We start from the raw sequence: 19,280 nt of genomic DNA on the forward strand, positions 1-19,280 counted from the left end.
ACTGCAAATTAACGTGTAAATAGTTGTAGCACAGGTAGGCATACCTGTGCCAGCTTTCATTTAGCTAGCATGGGTAACAGTAGCAATAAAGACATGGCAGAACGATCCCTGGCATGGTCTAGCAATATGAGTGTATATCCAGTGTCCCTACGGGCTTATACTAGGACCTGTGCTGAAGCCCGTGCCACCACATCTTCATTACTGTTGTTACCATCACTAATTAGATGAAATGGGTATGCCTACCTGTGCTACAATTCACATGTTAATTGGCAGTGTAGACATACCCTAAGTGTAAAGATGGTTGATGTACTTGTTTTCAAGGTCTCTTTAATTTCAATCTAAATATTTAAAGGAATAAAATCAAAGGTGGATGAACTAAAAGCAGCCTATGATCGAGAAGAATCTCCCAACTTGGAGGAATATGAGCCGAATACCATAGCCAGCTTGCTGAAACAATATCTACGAGAACTGCCTGAAAACTTGCTTACCAAAGAGCTAATGCCCCGCTTCGAAGAGGCTTGCGGGAAGAGCACAGAGGGGGAAAAAGTTCTGGAGTGCCAACGTTTGCTAAAGGAGTTGCCAGAGTGTAACCATCTCTTAATTTCTTGGTTGATTGTGCACATGGACCATGTTATCGCAAAGGAACTAGAAACAAAAATGAACATCCAGAACATTTCTATAGTGCTCAGCCCTACTGTTCAGGTACATGCACAACCCAACAAGTATGTGAACTGTATTGCAGTCCTAGCAAGAGATTCTTTAAAACGTCCTCCTCTTAGAATTGTACACACAAACTATAAATGTTATAGTGCAATTGAATAATAGCTTTTCTTCATGTATTCTTCAGGACTTCATATTTTGGTTTTACTTATTCCTAATGTGGGCTGGTCTGAAATCTAGATTAACATATTTGGCCTTTAAATATAGTTAAATAGTGTAAGCATTATAAACAGTGCTGTATGATTAGTTTTACAAGTAAGCTAACAGTGTGCAGTGAGAGAGGAGAAGTGGAAACCTTTGACACCTATAGTTGCACACACTCTTCATTAGAATTTGTTAAAGTTGGTGGTTTAACGATTTATCATTGAACAATATTGCATTATTGCTTATAATATCAGGCCAGTCAATCCAATTCTATAAAAACAGATTTTCCTCATGAAATAATTATTTGGGTATATTGGCTAAGTATCAATTAATATGTTATCAGAAGAAATCAAATGGACCTAGTAAGAGTTTTGAGCAATAACTGGATTACCGTTTAATTTTTAATTATACTTTATATATTTTAAATTAGTCACCATTTAGAATTGGAGTTTTGCTGCATCACTTTGTGATTGGGTTTTTTTTAAAATCTTACTTCATGATTTTATAATCTCAATAAGGCAACAGGGTTGGGTTTTACTCACTGATAATTTGTTGTGGCAGCTACACTGTCCTGTCCTCCTCCCTAACAGAATAGGCATGAAATTAATGCAGCATAACTCATGTCCTGTCATGTCTTGTTGCTTAAATAGATTTAGGCAATAACATAAAATTGGTGTCAAAACTGTCACTTATTTCAACACAAGTAGTGAATTTCCATTTGATAGATCGTATCAAAACAAATCTAGTCTCAAGGCAATGAATATAACTGCAGCTCTTTCAAAAACATTTTGTGGCCAGCTTTTTTCCCCCTGTTTAAAGTATTTGAGATGTGTTAAAGGATATTTTAAATCTGTTGAAATATTGGGGAGAAATAGAGCAAATAGTTATTCAGTAGGCATAACTCAATGATTCCCTTTTTTTTTTTTTTTTTTTTTTTTTAACATTTCACAATATGGTAGACATTACTTGCAGCCCTGTACAGAGTCTGTTATTGGATTATCCTTTAAAACTGTAAATACTAGTTTATCTGAAGTCTGTATCTGTAAGGAAGGGGGGGTATCATTCTGAGCATTTTATCAAACATGATGTTTGCATTCTAGGCTATGTGGCTTAGTAGAGTTACAAAATGTGTTCTCTTTAACCCTTTAGTCTCAGAGTTAGGCCCGTCTACGCTACAGACTGATATCAGTATAACTACTTTGCTCAGGGGTGTGAACAATCCAGACCCCTGAAAGACATAACCCTCCATGTAGACAGCACTATGTCGATGGGAGAGCTTCTCCCATTGAGGTAGCTGCTGCCTCTCAGGGAGGTACATTAACTACACCTATGGGAGAAGTTCTCCTGTTGGCGCAGGCGCATCTTCACTTAAGCGCTACAGAGGCGCAGCTACATTGGTTCAGCTGCGCCGATGCAGCGTTTTAAGTGTAGATCTGCCCTCAGTTTTCTGATGTTCCTGGCTTACTCCAGATTTTGAAGGTTCTGAGTTTTTCATACCTACAGATATCTAAAAACATTAGCAATTGAATGAGGTAATATAGTCTACTATAAAGGAGTCACTAAGTCTGTTAAGCACAGATGTAATGACAAATGATCATTCTCATTTTGCAGCAAGTTAGAGAGAGAAATCAACTTGGTGGATAAAAGGGAAAAAACATAACTGGTCAGTACAGTTCTTGTAAGGTCTCTCTTGTCTGTCACTAGCACTGACTTCACGTTTTTGTGTATGGAGAAAGAAATTTGCTAGTGCCTTGTTAGGCCTGTGTCTACCATTCATAAAGCTAATTATTGCAAGCCAACCACTTTTAGCTTGGAAATAGAATGCGTCATGGTCACCAGAGAGTACAGTGATGAGAGACCACAAAGTGAATACAGTGTGGTCATGCTTCCTTCAGGCTTGCAGCAGATCATGAATTTCAGACATAATTTTATTTTAAACCAACCCTTGAATCGTCTAGAAGTAGTATTGATTAATTTGTCTGAACAGAGTTGTAGCTATGGCCAAAAGATGGAAAAAAGCTTATATCCTTTGTCCAGTAAGATACAATGTAGGGCTAATGTACCATTGATAATAAAGGACATTGTGTTAAAAAATCACTTTCTGAAGCAGTATTTTCACTGTCATTTCTTCCCAGATCAGCAACCGTGTCCTGTATGTATTTTTTACACACGTCCAAGAGTTCTTTGGAAATGTGACTCTAAAGCAGGTGACAAAACCCCTTCGCTGGTCTAATATGGCAACGATGCCAGCACTGCCAGAAACACAGGAAAACATTAAAGAGGAAATCAGACGACAGGTTTGTCTTTACCTCAGTGTGTCTGGCCTGAAGATTATGTTCTTGTTCAGGCAGCTGAGACCTGATGGAAGTAGATCTCATAGACAGTAGTGATGACTTTTAAATTCCCATGTGCTGTAACAGTTTACTGTAAACTCAGTAATGTGGCTAAGTAGTTGGTATTTTGTTAATGTTCCCATTGTATTTGGGGGAAGATATGTTGTACTTCTGTAGAGGCATATAGAAAAACCAAGTCTTGTACTAATCACCTTGTGAGCTATTCAAGAATTTTCTTGATGTATGGGGATAATGGAGACAACGTTTTGCAGGTAAGTGGTCTGTGTAATATCCCTTAATAGCATGCTCTAGGAGTTATTTAAATGTGTCTGAAGTTCATTACTAACAGGCCAACAAAATGTGGTAATAGGGGATGTGATACAGAGTTCCAAACTTGTGGAACTGGAAAGGTGACTTTTCTCAGGGACTGCTTCTCTGGTGCATTAGGGTTGCTTTGTGCTGCCTCAGCAGTCTCCTAGAACTGGTTTGCCAGGCTACTGGAAGATTTCCCCTTGCCTGTGGAAATCTGTGGGTGATGTAGAACTGCTGCAGCACCTCTTACACCACCTGGTTTTCAGTGCAGGAGCAGGAGCTGAGGCATCCCTATGTACTGGTGACTCCAACTGCTATAACATTGTCTGGGAGCTGCAGCAGTTGGTCTAAAATACAGCAGACTTCAGACTGCTCAGGATTGGGGTGTTAGCGCTCAAAGGGCAACTTTCCAGTCCTCCTCCTAACATGTGCTGTACACTACACTTCTGAAACAGAAGATAAGGGCCAGGATTTCTGGGAAAATAGATATTGGTTACAAGTGTTTTTTGGAATGGGTTCAGCGCTCTGGAATTCAGTTCAGGGCTGAAGAGCTAGCTAAACAGAGGTACCTTCCATGAGTATGGGAGAAGATGGACATTAATAAACCACTGGATAGAGGAAGGAGAATGAAAAAAGGAGCTAGAACTATTTGAATTTTCTTCTAGACAAGTTGCAGTTCAATGTTAATGTAACTTCTAACATGTACTATCCATGCTAATGCTGGTAGTTTTCCCATATCATTCCTTAAGACATCCAGAAAAGATCTTTTCTTTTGATAGTAGTAAGTTTAGATAAGGGGAAGGAAAGGATATCTTATTTTATAAGTCTTTTGAATGGACTTTCCTCTGTATTTTAAAGATTTGTGTATTTTGATGTCTGTCTCTGCTTCCATGTGTCTTATATAATTTTCTGTGTTGATGCATTCTTGGCATGCAGTCTTTATTATTGAAAATTAGCACTAAGAATAAATTTGAAATTGCAACTTTCCCTAACTTGATTCTGCTATTTATAATTAAAGGAACTGTAATTTGAGGTGGTGAGGGAAAGCAGCCCCATGTAAATAATTTATTATTTGTATTACTGTAGCACCTAGGAGCCCTAGTTAAGAACCAGTGCTAAGGGCTATACAAATCCAGAACAAAAAGATGGTTCCTTTCCCAAAGAGTTTACACTCTATCTATAAGAAAAGACACAACAGATGAATACAGATAGATGCGGGAATACAAGGAGACAATGAGACAATGTGGTTAGCATGGTAGGTAGTGATCTCGGCACACTAGTAACCTAACTGTTGGCAAGTTTTTTGCAGGCATCTCAGAAAAGAAGAGTTTTAACCAAGGATTTGAAGGCTGGTAATGAAGAAATTTTGTGGATGTTTACAGGGAGCTCCTCCCAAATGGTAGGGGCAGTACAGACAAAAGCAAGAAGGTGCTTGTTTGAAAATTTAATAAGGAGGCAATAAAGAATGGTATCATTTGCTGATTGTAGGCAGGCATCAACATCTCAGTAGTGAATGAGAAACAATAGGTAGGATAGGGATAGGCCGTAAAAGGTTTTGAAAGTGAAGACAAGTAGCATATGTTTGATGTGATGGGGAAGGGAGGAGCCGGGGAGGGATGCAAAGAGAGAATGTGACCTGGCCAAGCTCAGAAAATGATCTTTGCAACAGCATTCTGAATGGATATGAGCAGGGAAAGATTGCATTTGTCAAAGCTAAAGGAAAGGATGTTGCAGTAATTGAGATGCGAGCAACAGCATTAAGGATATGAGCAGGGCAAGATGGCATTTGTCAAAGCTAAAGGAAAGGATGTTGCAGTAATTGAGATGCGAGATGATGTGTGCCTGGATGAGGGTTTCAGTTGTGTGGATGAATAGGAAAGTCCATACCTTTATAGATATTACACAGAACCAATCAGAAGATTTAGATATAGACTGGAAGTGGGGACCTAGGTAGAGTTGTGAGTCAAGGATGATGGCCAGGTTGTGGGTCAGTGACAAACAAGATGGTAGCATTGTCCACTAAGAAAGAAGGTAGGGAGAGGGATTAGAGGGCGGGGAAATTAAGAATGATGTTTTCTAGCCCTGTGGAGCTTGAGCTGAGAGCTTGATATCCCCAAGGAAATGTTGGAATGACAGGGCAAGATTTTAGTTTTTACAGAAGATGAAAGGTGTGGAGTAGAGAGGAAGATCTGAGAGTCATGTGCAGAGAGATAGTAGTTGAATTTGTGCTTGTGGAGGAGATTACTCAGAAATAAGGTAGAATAGGAGAAGAGAATGGGACCAAGGACAGAGCCCTGTGGAATCCCCATAGAAAGTTGGAGGGTGGATGAGGAGGATCCTTTGACGGACACACTGAAGGAGCAATTAGAGAGATGGGAGAACCACAAGAAGACCATCTTGGAAGCCCAGGTGGAGGACAAGATTTCAAGAAGAGGAGCGTGGTCAACAGTGTCAAAGGTGGCTGACAGGTCAAGGAAGGTACGGATGGAGTACTAGTTCTGACCTTTGGCTAGGAAGAGGTCAGAGACTTTGGCAAGAATGATTTTGGAATGCAAGAAGAGGAATCCAGATTGGAGAGGGTCCAGAATGGAACTGGAGGAGAAGAACTCCAAACAGAGAATGAAAACAGCATGTTCAGTGAACTTAAAGATGAAAGGAAGACGGGGCTGTAGTTGGAGAGGCAGCTGGGGTCAAGGGCAGGTTTTAAGATTTGAAAGACTAAAGCATGATCATATTGTGAGGGGAAAGAGCCAGAGGGGGAAGAACGATTAAGGAGAAAAGTAAGGGAAGGGATCAGAGTGTATTCAAGGGAGATCAGGAAATGTAATAGGGTCACTGGGAAGTGGAAGGTTTAGAGGAGAAGTGCAAACAAGAAACTTGTGCACCTGTGACGAGAGGTGGAGGAGGAGAGGGTTGTCGGGGAGGGGGAAAGGTCTTGTCATTTTGTCAATTTTCTCTTGGAAGTAACTGGCCAGATCCTGTGTGGAGAGGAAAGTGGAGGGTTTAAAGAGCAAGTCAAAGTTGATGAAAAGGCAGCTGGGATTGAGGACATGGAATTAATTAAATTGGAGAAGTAGAGTGGTTTAGTAGGAAAATGACAGAACTGAAAGAGGAGCGAATGAATCTGTAATAGAAAAAATTGGCTGAGTCATGGGATTTGTGCCAGAGACGCTCCACAGCATGAGAGCAGGATTGGAGGAAGAGGCTGTTTGGGGCAGCCCAAGGGTGGGGATTGGCAGGGCAAACCTTGTGATGGGAGATGGGCAGAAGAGTCAGCAGTGGAGGAGAGAATCAGTGGAACAATCATATCCGTGGAAGAAAGGCTAAATCTAACATCCGACAAGGAAGGAGTAGGGTGATGTCTGTTTAGCCATGGGTGCTTTACACAACCAAAATGAAGGTTGTTATGAGAGCAATGGAAATTAAGCTTTTTTCCCCTCTAGAAGGAAACCAGTGAGTTCCCTACTTGCAGTCCAGGTTCTTGTGTCTACAAGAGATTTGTGGTATTTTTCAGTTTCCCCTTCTGTAAAATGGGGATAATGTATTGACCTCTTTTGTAAAGCACTTTGAGGCTTACTGATGAAACACACTATATAAGAGCTTGATTGTGGTGGTGGTATTGTGTATTATTAGAATGTACTTGTATAGCACTGAGTGGTGAATATGATGCTTTTGGTGTTATTCTAGGAGTTCCTTTTGAACTGTTTACATCGAGACTTGCAGGCAGGGATAAAAGACTTATCCAAAGAAGAGAGATTATGGGAGGTACAAAGAATTTTAACAGCTCTCAAACGGAAACTAAGAGAAGCTAAAAGACAGGTGGGTCACTTTATCTGTTCATTGCCAAACCTTTTAAATTCATAGATTGTAATTGCTGTGGGCATATTTTTGACCCTGTTCAAAGAAGTCTTGAAATTTCCTGTTGTAATAGCTTCAGTGACATGAACAGGTTGGTTTTTTTGTTTTTTGTTTTTTTAACATGAAACTAACTCATCTTCAGGACCTCTCATTGCAATGTGCTGGAGGTGTTCTAAGAGAGGGTTAAGATATGTTTGATTTGCATTTAGAAAGGGTAAATGTTGTGATGGGATTTTGGTTTGATTTTCTTGCTGCATATCCTGTCTGTTTGATCTTGTTCTTAGCTTGTAAGTACTAAAAAAGGCAAATGGAAGACTTCCTAAACATTAAAGTTGCTGTGTAATGCAAGCAACTGGCAGGACTGAGTAGATAACTAAAAGGTTTGCTATAATCAGGGTTCCAAAAGGATGAGAGATGCTTAAATGTGAGAACAGAAATGGATTTTAAGAGGAATAGGTGAGCAGTTAATTACTTTGCTAATGTCAACATACCACATAAGTGCCTGAGTCCTACTGGTCCATTTGTTTCAAAAGGACGTCCATTTAAAATTGCAGTTCTGAATGCTCACAGCCATTCAGTAGGAAAGGGCTTGAATTTTTCCATTTCACTGAATTTGTTTTTACCCAGTGCTTTGTTGTTGTTGAGTTTGTGCTTTCAGTCCAGTTTTTGATTTTCAGTCTTTGGTTACATTGACCTTGAGCCTTAGGAATCTATTCATCAAACACATCACTCTGGTGTGCATAAAGCAATATGTCCTGAGCAGTCAATACATACAACTCCAATTGATTATCTACCCTGGAACATTCACAATCTGCTCTATACATACTGCTTCCCTGGAACAAGTAAATCCAAAAACTGTCCTTATTTAACTACCATGTGTCCCAGAAAGGAGGACTAGTGATGAATGACTTCTAGATACGGTTTTTAAAAAACTTGAAATAAAAACAGAAACCTTCTCTGGGGATGACTCTAACAATAAATGCTAGCTTTGGACAGATACGTGAACAGGATTATATTGTATAATGTGGTGATGTGGCCTGGTAGCCTTTTAATCCAAACTTCTGTCACTGCAGGAGTGTGAAACAAAGATTGCTCAAGAAATTGCCAGTCTTTCGAAGGAGGATGTGTCCAAAGAGGAAATGAATGAAAATGAAGAAGTTATTAATATCCTACTCGCTCAGGTGGGTGGTGTGTTTAATCCTATTTTCCTTCTATTCTTCTTACCCTTCTGTTAATATACCAGCAAAGCAAGTTTTGGAAAACACACCAATGACTAAAGAGAAGCAAATATATTTCAGGTTTATTAAAGAAACCTTTGCTTGTTAGTAAAGTTACTCAATTAAAGAAGGCTGTAATGTTCTCTTATTCTCTTTGTTTGCACCATGGGAAGCCCTGATATATTGTCTGAGGGGTAGGTCAGAAAGTTCAAGAATGGGGAAGGAATAGGTGGCTGATTGCTGGAATGATCCTGAGGCCAGACTAGGCACACACTGTAACAGGTGCTGAAAAATACTGTTCACGTTCATATTTCTATTGCATATTTAAACATTTTCATATCTAGTACCACAAGTTTTCCTTAATATAATCTAGTTAACACTTTTTTACCTGTTTCACTGTTAACCAAAGAGAGGAGAGGTTATTGTATTACGAGGTTTTCCACAGTCTGATTGGTGTCTCATTTTGGGATCACCTCTAAGTGGAGCTTGCGTTGTGGGAAGAATTTTCAGAACACTAGCACTATTTTCTCCCAGTCTGTTCCCGAACTGGATGAAGATCAAGACCCCCCCCCCCCTTTTTTTGTTTTGTTTTAATTGTGTCTGTGAAAGTTTTGATGAGTTGAGTGCTGAGGTGAGGCTGGACATATAAGGCTGGTTTTGAAAGTTTTTTTTTTTTAACAGAAAGTGTAATGTACATTACAATAGAAATGTACTGATTAACCGAGCACTTCACATTGATGCATCACAGTTATATTTAATTTAAATGCTATAGAAAAGCTTTGAATCCTCCTGACTTACCTGGAGCCAGAGGAGTCATCCTCCCCTAAAAACACTTCAACTCCAGCACAAATGCTTGCAGTCTACTTGAAATTCAGAGTTTAAAACCTATTTTCTCACCCAGAGTGAGATTCACAAAAGTTTGACTTTAGGTGTCAAAACCTCACACTTGGGTGTCTAGGCACCTAACTCCCAGTTTTAGGTTCCACAAAACTCCTGCTAAACCCTGGAGGCACCTAAACTCACTTGGTGTCTGCATTTTCAGAGTATAAATTCCCTCTGTGCCTAGGTTTCTGCGTCTGAGTGTGCGCACTGCTGCCTCCCTCTAGGTGTTGGGATATCTACCTTCTGCCTAAGCCCTAGTGTGATGCACAAACCAGGGAAAGGTAGGCGTTCTCCTGCCAGTCGTGTGTGTGGAGCCTGACCTGGTAGGTGTGCTCAGAGGCCACCTATTTCATCAGTCAAAAAGTGGCTAGAGGCAGCGGCAGCAGCACCGACTTTATAACTTTTATCATGGTGGTTGGAGCACTCACCTGGAATGTGGGAGACACGCACTCAATTCCCCCACCTCTACCTGAGGGAGGGAAAAGGATTTGAACAGGAGTCTCCCACCTCTGAGTGCTCTGAGCTATGGGATATTTTGATCTGGGGTTCCCTCAGTCTCTACTGTTGAAGCTGTTCCACTGTGGATTAATAACTAGGTACTGAAGCAGGGACCTGGGTGTCTCAATACCCAGATGGGTGCCCTAACCACCAGGCTATGGAGTCATTCTTACTCTCTGGCCCAGTGACTCTTTAGTTATTTATCCACAGGAGCTCTTAAAGGAGCCCCACATCAGAATATTCACTAGCTCAGAGATTAGAGCATGCTGAGAGGTGGAGACCCCAGTCAAATCCTTTCTCCCTCTGTGCCAGAGAGGGGAATTGTACCTGGGTGTCTGACATCCCAAGTGCCTCTGGGCTACAGGGTATAAGGTGGATGCCATCACTTCCTCCTCTTTTGGCCATTTTGTGTGGGTTTAGACTGGTGCCTAACTCATTTTCCCAAGAAATGTCTTAGGTAGCCAAGCTCCCTGACTCCAGGAGAAGGGTTCCCATTTGAGAGAGAGGTGCCTATCTCCTTGAGAGTGGCAAGAGTTAGGAGCTCCTGTCATCTGCATCTCCCATTGGCTAACTTAGGCGGTTCCCTGCCTGGCATGCTGGCTTTTGTGAATTGCAGCCTAAATCTCCTGTATCTCCCTGTTCGTCATATAGGGAATCTAGGGTCTAACTCAGGCTTTGTGAATCACAATGTTGTTGTGTTCCTGTAATTTTGTAAGGTGGCTAAAAGTTAGGTATTGCAACACTGATCATCCCAATGCCTAAGTCCCTTCGTGAATATGGGCTCCAGTGTCTGATGTACACTATGCTCATGATGAAAGGGGATGAGCTACTCACAACTCTCATTGGCTTCAGCCCCGTCAGGTCAGACTTCCAGTTGTTAGTTTTCTCTCTCTTCCTCTCGAATGCCTGAGTGAGAGTCAAGACTGAAGCACTTACTGTTCAAGTAACTCATATTGTTGTTCTCCTTCACTTCTCTTTTTCATGCCTCACACTCTATAGTTCCTCTTTCCAAATATAATTGGAAGCTTTTCAGTAATATTTTCCTACAGATCTCATTCTTGCCTGCTTTTTTACTGTGTTATCAGCAACAAGGTAACTAAAAACTTGTCACTTAAGGAGGCTCACTAGGTTTGATGTAATAAGTTAATCTTGTCTTATTGGATAGGTTGCTTGCTAGATAACCAAATAAGTTCTGTGGACTTCTTAAACCCTTTAGATGTGTTATTTTTGAAAAGTATAATTTAAAAAAAAAAAAAAAAGGTAAGTGGAGGTGTTTCCTTTCTCAGTTCTGCAGTTTTTGCTCCTAGCCTCTTTGGACTGACACAGAGGAGGATAGGTTTAAAGTTTGTTTTATCCATTGGTTTTAAGTAAGCAGGCTAGAGTAAAGGACTCAGAATTTCCAGATCTTTCAAACAAGAAACATGTTTTCTTAATACTCAGAGGCTAGCACAAGTGAATGGAGACAAAGGCCTTGGCTCATATATGAGGCCTGGCAGGAAAGAGATTAGTGTGTGGGGCGTTTGTTATGTGGAAAGAGTAGTGAGGGAGGTACTCAGTGTTTTTGTTGTCTTTGTCCCAGACCACTGTTTTGCCACTGACCTCATCTATTCTTCCCCATCCATCATGACACTCTTCTGCCATAATTCTTGCCACCCACTTTCTATCTTTCAAGGTGAATTTAGGATTTGTCTGCTTCTGTACTTGGCCCCAGTGTTTCCCCTTTGATTTGAGCTTTGGCACCTAATGGAGTCTGGGGAGCAGGAAATCACACCATATGGCTTGTGCTGGAATTTGGTGAGCCATAGCGCACAACAGTTCAGTAAGAAGATCTCAAAGCAGACGTAACTTGATCCCAGATTAATCTTGGCTGTGAGAGCTGATGGACCAGAGGAGTAGAAAGTTGGCCAGCCTGTCTGCATACATCCACACTAGGATAAAACCGTGCTTTCAGCATAATTACCTGAAGTGTTTCTAGAAAACAAAGTTGTCTGGTCACTTCTGAGGATGCAGCATTAGAAAGAAGAAACACTGTAGTGTATTTTTTGTAGATCATAATCCAAGACCTCATGAGGTGAATTAATTGATCATTGCAGGAGAATGAGATCTTGACAGAACAGGAAGAGCTACTGGCGATGGAACAGTTTCTGCGCAGACAGATTGCCACTGAGAAGGAGGAGATAGAACGCCTTCGAGCAGAAATAGCTGAAATTCAAAGGTAAGAAAAAGCTTGCTGACATCGGATCCTCAGCCAGGCTAGAACTCTTACAAGAATTTCTGCTGTGATTGTAGACCTCTATAAAGGGTTGGATTTTGAAAAACAGAAGTGTGCAGTTCAAAATGCTAATGGAAAGGACAGGAACCTGATGAACATTACAGATTGCCTTGTTGCAACTTTTGGGATATTTTCTTCTAGATCATAGTAACTTGTGAAGACCTCAAGCATAAAAAAATCCCATTGTCTTAATGGACAAACTGCTTTTTTTCTTTACTTCACCAAGAGTAGAATTTAGCTACTTTCTCACCTCCTGCATTTCCAGCAAACTTGCATGTGAACAGGGCTTAAATTTAAGATCTCTTTCACCCTTTCAGTCGTCAGCAGCATGGTAGAAGTGAAACTGAAGAATATTCTTCTGAGAGTGAGAGCGAGAGCGAGGATGAGGAGGAGCTACAAATTATCTTGGAAGATTTGCAAAGGCAGAATGAGGAACTAGAGGTAAGAAGAGTGCATTTTACCAGAATAACCTTTGCTTTTCATGCTGGCTTTCTTGGGGAGTGGGCTCCTAGCCATGTGGAAGAATTTCTCTGAGGTGCAGTTTGGCAAGTGTTGCTCATTCTGTTCTCCGTGTAAGAGAGAGAGAACAGAGGATTACTTCTGTCTCTCTCTGGAATATATTTAATTCTCAGGAACCAATCCTGTTCTTTTTAAAAGCTAACTTCATTCCCCAGGGCTCCTGCACCATGTGCAGTCATTTACCCATGTGCAAAGTGGGTGTAAATTGCTACCAAATATGATTTAGTAGAGTCTCACAACCACTTTGCACAGGTGTAAATGACTGCACGAGGCAGGGCCTGAGAACGGATTTGTCAGATTTTTTTTTTTTTCCCACACAGCCCTTTCCATTTCTTTCATGCATCTGTCTGTTTTTTCCTCCCTACAAACATTTGAGACTTTCTCTTCACCTATGCATTGTGTCTGAATTGTGACTCTTCATTTAAAAAAAACTTGGAGCGCCATTGCCCAGTTCAGGAATTGTTACTTACTGGAAAGTGAGGAGCATTTTAAAAGAATGGCATTGGTATCCGAAATTAAATATAGATATTCCAAAGAGAGATTGAAGCAATTATCTTACCTAATGTGAGGAATAATTTTCCTGGGTATGGATAGTGTTACTTTAGCCAGCTAAGGAGAGCTCTAAGGTCCTTTCAATCTTTTCTTCCCCCTCTGAGGATAGTTTTATTTCCTCCACCACTCTCCCAGTGCTATGGCTGGGAGTAAGATGTAACACTTGGTGTATAAATTCTGGTCTCTTGCTTGGTGGTGCCTAGTGCTGTCAGGAGGCTCCTGGGTTAATGTTCTTTACAATTCTCAGTAGAAAACTCTGTTCTTCTACTGTGTGGTGCTTTCCATCTGAGGAACTTAAATACTCCTCAGTTATTAATAAACTACATCTCACAAACACCCTGTCAAGTACTGTTCTCATATTACTGGTGAGGCACAGAAGGGTTAAGTGACATGCCCAAAGTCATACAGAAATCCTGTGGCAGAGCCAGGAATAAATCCTAGGTTTCTTGAATTCTAGTCCTGTGCTCTGACTAGCTAGCTGGTAACTTTAGTTAGCTGTTGATACGCCATATTTGTAACTCAGATTGAAGATGGGAGCGATTTAAGAAGCTGATTAAGAACAGACTCCAAAAAAATTGATGTAAAACGGCCTTGGTGCAAAAAATTAAAAGTAGCCCAACTCTAAGAATAACATCAGAGACACTTCACTGTGTTTCTCAACCTGTAGATTTGTTTTTTAAACTGCTGTGCTCATTTTTATAGTAATTCCTGCTGGAGGGAGGTGGGGCAAGGTAGCTCCAGAACTAATTTAAATGTAAAGTCTCGTTGCAGTCCGTGTAGGAACTGTCATCTGCCAAAACCTAATTGTTAAGTATTTAACTCAAAATATAGTTTACAAAAATCTTAAACCAGCTCTGAACCTTTCTGTAGAGGGGTGGGCAGGAGTGCTCATTTTCTCATCTCAGTGTGTATTTTTGGTGGGTGCAGCTGTTAGTCCATTGTCACCATAAATCTTCTGTTCCTTGTGGGGTTAATTTTTTTTTCATGCACTCCATTTCTGTTAATTCCTGTGTGTGTATTTATGCACACGTGCACACACTTGTCTCTCTCCCAAGTTAGCAGCAAAGGTTACATTGTGTGTTACTCTATTCATGAGTCAGTAGGTACAGAAGTTACTGTTTTGTCATATTTTCCTTTCCCTTGCTCAAAAGATAAAGAACAATCATCTGAACCAAGCGATTCATGAGGAACGAGAGGCCATCATTGAGCTGCGAGTGCAACTTCGCCTGCTACAGATGCAGCGAGCAAAATCAGAGCAGCAGGTGCAGGAAGAAGATGAGCCAGAAAAGCGTGGGGGTGTTTCTCAACAGCAAAGAGACAGTGTCCTGGAGACAAAAGCAGCTAAAGAGCAGTCAAAAGTGGTCAAGGAGCTAGTCAAGCCATCACCAAGCAAAGACAGGAAGGAAACTCCAATTTGATCAGGGTCCTTGGGTATTCATAAAATCAACTGGACTTAGCAAGGACTGTGCAACTTACTGTAATTCAGAGGCTAAAACGGCACAAACCTTTGCTGGCTGTGTACATTGTGTAAAGAATCTTGTCTTTTAAAACCGTCGAGATTTTTGTCTCCTCCATAATTATGGATTTTGCCTATTAGGCTCAGGTTACTTTGGAGGACAAAGCAATTAGAGCTTGGAGGGTGCAGAGGAGTTTTCCAGCTAGTGTCAGATTATTGGAGACCGATTTGCTTCAGGTGACTTTAGATAATTCAGTAATGGTTTTATTTTAAACCAGACCAATTATTTGTTTTCATCAGAGCAAAATTGGGAGGTCTCTTCTTTCCTGTCAATAAAAAGCAAAAACCTATCCACAAACATTAATTATTTGCCTTGTGAATCTCTCTTCATTCTCATTCATGGTCATTTCTGCTTACCTGGTCATTCTTTCTTGTGCCTTTGATACCTTTCTGATGCAGATTATATACAAAGGAGCTTTAAATTCTTTCCTGTTTGGCTAAAATGTCTGAGACTGCAGGAGATCATTATTACCTAATAACATCCTCATTTTACAGTTGTAAAATGTATTAAAATACATGTCAAATCTCACAGATGTTATTTAAGTATGTCCCTGTGTGGTGGAAGGTGTTCGTCAAGAGCCAGTCAAGTCTTTTGGCAATGTAGTGAACCCATTTGCTAGTTTGTAAACCAGTGCTCCTCCTCATCATACTTGTATAACATATATGCTGTATTCAGACTGCTAGTGCATACATAACTGCAGCCTTTTCTTAGTACAGAGAAAGGTCCATTTTCAAGTGTTTTGAACTCTCAGTTCAGTTAAAACTCAGTGACTGAAGCTTTAGCAATTAAAGAGGATTGGTTAAGTTGTTTGCTTAGCTTAGAATAAGTTATCTTTGTCTAGCCAAGCAATATATTGTTCCAGCTACAGAAATTTAAGCCATTCATGCTTTTCAGATAAGTCTGATGAAAGATGCCCAGTGGAGGGAGCAGGGTTCAGCAATAGACATTTTTTTCTTTAGTAACAATAACTGTGACTTACTTTTTGACTCAGCTATTTAGTGCTATCAGCAATCAAAGTTCTTCATAAAAATTGGCATTGTAGGGCCATTTTTATGTTTCAAATGCACTCATTTATATATGTCAAATGAAATGACGGTCATGAGACTAGTCAATAAATAGTCAACTCAAAAAATATTGAAAACAACTCCACAGAGTGCTCACAGCCTATCTTGTTTCTAGAATCTGGATATTTATTTTCAGCACCTGTTGGATGTGGTTGTATTCTTTCTTTATCTATTGCACTGTTGTGAATCATGGGCCATGATTTGATTTTGTATAAATAATGCTTTGATATGTTATAGAAAACAACTTCATATTTTTTTAAAATTTGGAGAACAGAATTTATGAAGATTGAGAATGTGATTAGGTGGCAGTTGTAAAGCATTCTCCCTTGCCTGTCTGTTACATGCATTTTATATATGGTAGCAATATTTAAACGTTTTCTTTAAATTCTCTCTAATTTCTATCAAATTGTCATAGATTTTTCTAATCTGTGTTCTTCAGACAAATCTCTTAATATTTAACTTTTATTTTGTTAGGACCATATTCATCAAGCTAATAAATTCAACAGCCATTTGAAAATAGTTTGTAATGTATCTACCTCGCAGTAAATGTCCATCTTTTGAAAGCAGCGTAGCTCACTTTGCATGCACAACTACCTTCCATTGTGTGTGGGGTTTGTTTTGTAGCAAACCCATTCCAATTAAACTATGAAATCAGTTTTTTGGATTGCTCTCCTCTAGGGACAGTTACCCTGGAATTTCTATTATGAAACTCTGCTGAGGAAAAAAAACTGGTTCAAAGCTAAAATTTAAGTCTTGTTTTAGATCTAATGAAAGGAAAGCAAAACAAATATTTAAAGGTCTGTGGTTTTCAAGACCCTAATTTTACTGCTGTAACTGAAAACGTGAACTAAAAGATTTACTTTTTGAAATGTGAATTCAGGCACTCAGTTCTGTTTCTCCTGCCGTTACCAACCAGCTGCACCACCTACACTGCTTTAGGTGTTTGGGTTGTCACCAGCCCCTCTAGCAATAGGACTGAACACAGCTCTTTGCGAGTAAGTTCATCTCTTGTTTCTGTAATAATGTAATTTGGTTGATCCATCTTATGTTAAAAATTTTAGTTATGAAAGTTTCTGGAAAAAAATTCAATTCTCTTGAAAAAACAATTAAATCAGATTATATCCATGTTGCTAATTCATAATAGACCTTTTTTAATATAAATCTGAGGAGCGGAGCTACTGTGCTTGAGTTTTTGGTGTGTGGAGTTATGTATTCAGTTCTTAGTAACACTGTTGTTGGGTTTTTCATCCATCAGTTTACGTCCAGACAGGATACACTAAGAGGCCACTTGTACTTTGTCTGAGATCAAGTAAGTCTTAATGAAAGCAGTGTTAGATCAAATACGTATCTTGCACATGTAATGAGTTAGTGATCTCTTTGAAGGAGCCATTATACAGTTAAAAGAGCTGATCACTTTTAATTGGACAGTAAATATAACTATAAAAGTAATTTCAGTGGTCTGATATTTTACACTACCCAGCTCACTTATAAGAAGAGCATCCCAAGGTGCCTTACAATAAAACTAGCAAGCCCTGCTGTACAATAAAGCTCAGCTGGAGGTATAATTAAAGGGAGTGTTGCCCCTAATCCTGAACTTCCCTGATCATCCAAGAAAATGCACTGAAATTTGTCATTTAAAATAGAAAGGAAACCAGAGTATAAGGACCTAGCTGGCCTACTAAGTGGGAAACTTGGATAAACAACCACTCTAACAAATCAAAATGGACAAGTAGTAGCAGGAGGAGAGCTGGCATATAGAGTACATTACATCCATTTAATTTGCTTGCTATCATACTATGGCTATGGATCATACCTGGCAGTATTGTTCAAATGAGGAATGCAATAGCATTACTGGGCATTTATGCCCTGGCAGAATCAGCAGACAAGATATCAGACCCAGCAAATTGAAACCAGACTTCATTTTGTTATGCCTTTGTGGGTCAGACTCAAACAATGCATGTAATAAATAGCTAGTCATAATTGGACATGATGGCTTGAGCACCGATTGTATCAGTAATAATGAATCTGTTGTGTGTGTTGACTAGATTTAACTTGGCCCATTGTTCTAATCTTATGAATATAAACATGTACACCGGTAACCTGTTGTGTAAATTCCTAATGCTAGCTCTCACTGAATACTGCAGAAGGGTGGCACTTCCGGGCCACACCTAATTAACTATTCTTTAATCCAATTTAAAAGCTTGTGCCCACACCATGAAGTACTTTAGTTGACCGTACCAGCATGTGCCTGGAGTAGCTTCTGTTGAATTACTCCATTTACAAGCCATTTCAAAACGAACTCTCAAAAGGCCAGCTAAACAGTCATACACCCAAGTGAGTAAAACTCTTTATAACAAAATTAAATTAATTGTGGGGAGAAAACCAATGTAAAGCAGCAGGCTGTTATGTGCATCTGAAGTGGGAAGTTTTGAAGGCTGTTACCCTCCTATTTATTGAAATTCTGCAACTGTATGGAGCTATTTTAGACAACTATTTTTAATGCAAATCTTTTTCCAATAAAGTGTTTGTACCCTGAGAAGTAGCAGTTTGCAGTGAACTGTTGCCTACATGAAAGTTGCAGTTAGTAGTTTGTCAAATGTAGCAACAAGCAGCTGCTTTTATCAGGTCATGCCCCTGGCAGGACTCTGAAAAATGTCAGCCAGTGCCTACTTCAGTCTTTTAGCAATGGCTCTGCAAGACCCAGATAGCCCAAGGGCTAGATTACCAAAGAAACTTGTGTGGTGATGCTAAGCTTCACTATGCCTCACTTTAAGGTGCCTAGAAAATTGTTTATCCACAGTGGATAGTGCAAGATTAGGCCAGAGAGAGCACACAAGCATGAGAATGACTGGAGGGGATTAGAACACACAGCTGATTTTTCAAATTATTTATGCCCAGGAGACCAGGCACATTCCTGCAACATAGCAAATCCATTTCTCCTCCTCCTCGGGTGGAATAGATACGTGAAGTGGGGAAGCTCCCAAATTCCTGTTACGGTACTCTAAGCACTGGGCTAAAAGTAAGGAGAATGGTTTCGCTACTGCAGCCATTTTGTGCACATTTGTCTATAGGGGCCTGATGTGGTAGGTGAGGTTGGAGCACACCTAGCAAGTCAGGGCCTGCAGGTGCCTTAAGTACAGGCACACCTCGCTTCTCTGTGCTGTGCTCTGGGCTTGGACATCAGAATGCCTGGTGTGTGCCAAGAGGCAGTATCACAGGTGCAACTGGGAACTCGCTGCAAAGTGCCAAGTGATGTCCGCTGCCTACAAGGTTTGAGCTACTGAATTGCAGGGGGGCTAATTCTGAGATTTAGGCACTGAGGTGCCTTATTGCCATTTTAAGTCCTTTTCTGAATCCAGCCCTGGGGGCCTATTGAGGGCTGAGTTTAAATC

The 19,280-nt window shown here is 40.2% G+C and overlaps 1 protein-coding gene across 4 annotated transcripts in view; it reads left to right on the forward strand.

Moving 5' to 3' along the window:
- RALBP1 (ralA binding protein 1) overlaps positions 1-18,427 on the forward strand; it is a 64,362-nt gene extending 45,935 nt beyond the window's left edge. For all 4 annotated transcript variants that reach the window (XM_038391327.2, XM_043508109.1, XM_038391328.2 and 1 more), the window contains 7 exons: positions 353-702; positions 3,000-3,161; positions 7,197-7,328; positions 8,441-8,548; positions 12,058-12,179; positions 12,554-12,677; positions 14,459-18,427. In XM_038391327.2, coding sequence (XP_038247255.1) covers positions 353-702; positions 3,000-3,161; positions 7,197-7,328; positions 8,441-8,548; positions 12,058-12,179; positions 12,554-12,677; positions 14,459-14,725 — 1,265 coding nt within the window. In that variant the 3' untranslated portion in view covers positions 14,726-18,427. The remainder of the gene's footprint in view (positions 1-352; positions 703-2,999; positions 3,162-7,196; positions 7,329-8,440; positions 8,549-12,057; positions 12,180-12,553; positions 12,678-14,458) is intronic.
- The last annotated feature ends 853 nt before the right edge of the window (positions 18,428-19,280 follow it).

Source organism: Dermochelys coriacea, chromosome 2 (assembly GCF_009764565.3).
Source record: "Dermochelys coriacea isolate rDerCor1 chromosome 2, rDerCor1.pri.v4, whole genome shotgun sequence".
In the NCBI taxonomy this organism is placed as follows: Eukaryota; Metazoa; Chordata; order Testudines; family Dermochelyidae; genus Dermochelys; species Dermochelys coriacea.